This window comes from Nematolebias whitei, chromosome 1 (genome assembly GCF_014905685.2).
Source record: "Nematolebias whitei isolate Nwh7 chromosome 1, NemWhi1, whole genome shotgun sequence".
Lineage (NCBI taxonomy): Eukaryota > Metazoa > Chordata > Actinopteri > Cyprinodontiformes > Rivulidae > Nematolebias > Nematolebias whitei.
In genome coordinates this window covers 44,493,146-44,495,770 of record NC_056498.1, presented here as the reverse complement: position 1 = coordinate 44,495,770, position 2,625 = coordinate 44,493,146, and the positions used below count along the sequence as shown (strand labels likewise).

The 2,625-nt window shown below is 48.9% G+C and overlaps 1 protein-coding gene across 1 annotated transcript in view; it reads right to left on the bottom strand.

Moving 5' to 3' along the window:
- LOC119420550 (adhesion G protein-coupled receptor A3) overlaps positions 1-2,625 on the bottom strand; it is a 75,136-nt gene that overhangs the window by 47,049 nt on the left and 25,462 nt on the right. The window contains exons 6-7 of the mRNA XM_037687998.1: positions 702-863; positions 197-430 (exon numbers count right to left, since the gene is read on the bottom strand). Coding sequence (XP_037543926.1) covers positions 197-430; positions 702-863 — 396 coding nt within the window. The remainder of the gene's footprint in view (positions 1-196; positions 431-701; positions 864-2,625) is intronic.

Genomic DNA, 2,625 nt, shown 5'->3' with positions numbered 1-2,625 from the left:
GGGTGAAACGTCTCTATAAAAAAGAAACTGTCCAGATGACCCGACTGAGAATCACTGGACTTTGATAAAGCCCGGAGAAAATAAAAAGCTGGCTCTTTGCTGCTTCCTGAACCTCTGCCTGAACGTTTGCAGGTTTGGTCGGAGCGCAGCGACTCGTCTCTCAAAGTTTCCCACCGTTTCTCGATGTGCTCCTTACCTTACTGAGCTGGCTGACCGGTGAGTCGCTGCTGTTGACGGCGTGACATCTAAAACTGAGCGAGGACTCTCTCGTGGCGTCGAGTTCTGCACGCTCGTCCTCGTCGGGGTGGAGTCGGCTGTGAGCGAAAGGCGAGGCCGCGGACGTGTGAGACTGCTGGAGCACGGTGCAGGATAAACCCTGGAAGTCTGACGGCTGGATCAGGAAGGCCTCCAGAGCGATGTTAGCAGATACCTGAGGAACGTAGCACCAACATGTGGGAGGAGGAGGAGGGGATGAAGGATGAGGAAGAGCAGAGGTTTAAGATCAGTCATCAGAAGCTCAGAGCGTCAAACGAGCTGTAAAGAGACAAAACAATGAGAAGAACTATTTATCTTCTGTTATTACTCGGAGCCAAATCTCCTTCAACAGCAGAGTTCAGTAAGATCTGATCAGGGTCTACAGAGAGCTGCCCATGTAGCCTTCACTCCACGTGAGACCTTGAAACCTGGAACTCAAGCCATACCTTAGAAATGCCTCGTCTGTCTCCGGTGAGCGCCAAGTCAGCGATTCGTTCCACACACTGGACGATCCGCGTGCACGCCCGGGCCTCGTTCTGTGCCATCCACAAGACGTGCTCCTCCACCTGCATCATGTTGCTGGCTATGTCCGGTATGCAGTCCCCCAGCTGAGGAAACACGTGCACGTACAAACGTATAGAAGCGTCCAACAATTTTCAGTCAGGTCATCTGGACAGTTTATTTTTTTGCTGAAACATTCCACCTTCCATCCAGAAGGCTTCATCAGTCAAGGAAACACACAACACAAAACTGATTCTTCCCCCAAACAGCTTACTCTAAAGTGGAACAAACCAGTTCTGTTGGTGCTAAGATGGTGTCTTTGGCACGCCCCCTCCTCCGGTGCCGACCCTCTTCCTCGTCGACAGTCAAACTGGTTCAAAACCAACAAAGTCCATGCGCAATAATCTAAATAATTATTATAGAAGCGTAGCTCAGAATCAGCCAAAGGCGGCGCACAGAGCGGCTGACTGCACGTGCACATCAGTCAAACCCACGACCACAGCTCCCATTAAAACCTCCAGTTTGAACCATAAGGCAGACAATGGAAGCTTCATTCATTAAAGAAAGATTTAATTTAGATTCCCAGCTCCAACAGGGACTGATCACTTGACTATTTACTGACAGTCGGGCTCTTCCTGCTTCGTTTGGCTGCACGAGGGCGGTCTCACAGGCATTTGTCCTGCAAGTGATAAAGCTCTGACTCGTCTAATATCTCCTCACAAGTGGGCTCCTGGGAGTAATGGTTAAAAAACTAACGTTTACTGGGCTGAGCATTGTTCTCCTTGCAGAACCTGACAGCGTGACGTGAACGGATCATGATGTCACAGCACTTCAGCTGGAAGCAAACCAGACTTTCTGCACCTTCAGAAGCTGGACAGAGGCTCAGCTCCATTATGGACCTGGTCAAGAAGAAATGATGTGAAGTAAGAAACAGTGAAGTCTACTGGAATCGACAGGAGGACTCCAGAGATCCGGCTGACGGATCTGCGACTGTTAAACACTCCGCGTTATGAAAAACTAATATTTTGCTGCAGTCTCACTGAATTCAGAGCTTTTGCTCCATCCCTGAACCATGTGACTGGAATCTGCTTCTTGTGTGCACAGCTCAGCAAACTGTCGCCCACCTTCAGAGGCTGAGGTGGTCTTAGGTGAGCTACAGGACCCGCCATGTTGGCTGCCCCCACATTAAAGGTTCAGTCTTTGGGAGTAAAAAGGAACACAAGCAGACGTTGGTGCATCTTTTACAACAATTATTGCTCGTCATCAGTGAGAGCATGCAGGGCTGTAGCCTCAGATGATTCCTGTTCCAGCTGCGGTCAGAAAACAGCTCTGGCTACAGACGCCAGCAACGACTCAGACTTTCAACCATCCAGGGGAAAAATTTAATGCAGAATTGGGGACTGCCTGAAGGCAGCACCTGTTATTATCCACCTGACAAAAGGTTTCTTAACTTTACTGAGGACTGTCTGAAGGCAGCACCTGTTATTATCCACCTGACAAAAGGTTTCTTAACTTTACTGAGGACCGCCTGAAGGCAGCACCTGTTATTATCCACCTGACAAAAGGTTTCTTAACTTTACTGAGGACCGCCTGAAGGCAGCACCTGTTATTATCCACCTGACAAAAGGTTTCTTAACTTTACTGAGGACCGCCTGAAGGCAGCACCTGTTATTATCCACCTGACAAAAGGTTTCTTAACTTTACTGAGGACCGCCTGAAGGCAGCACCTGTTATTATCCACCTGACAAAAGGTTTCTTAACTTTACTGAGGACTGCCTGAAGGCAGCACCTGTTATTATCCACCTGACAAAAGGTTTCTTAACTCTACTGAGGACTGTCTGAAGGCAGCACCTGTTATTATCCACCTGA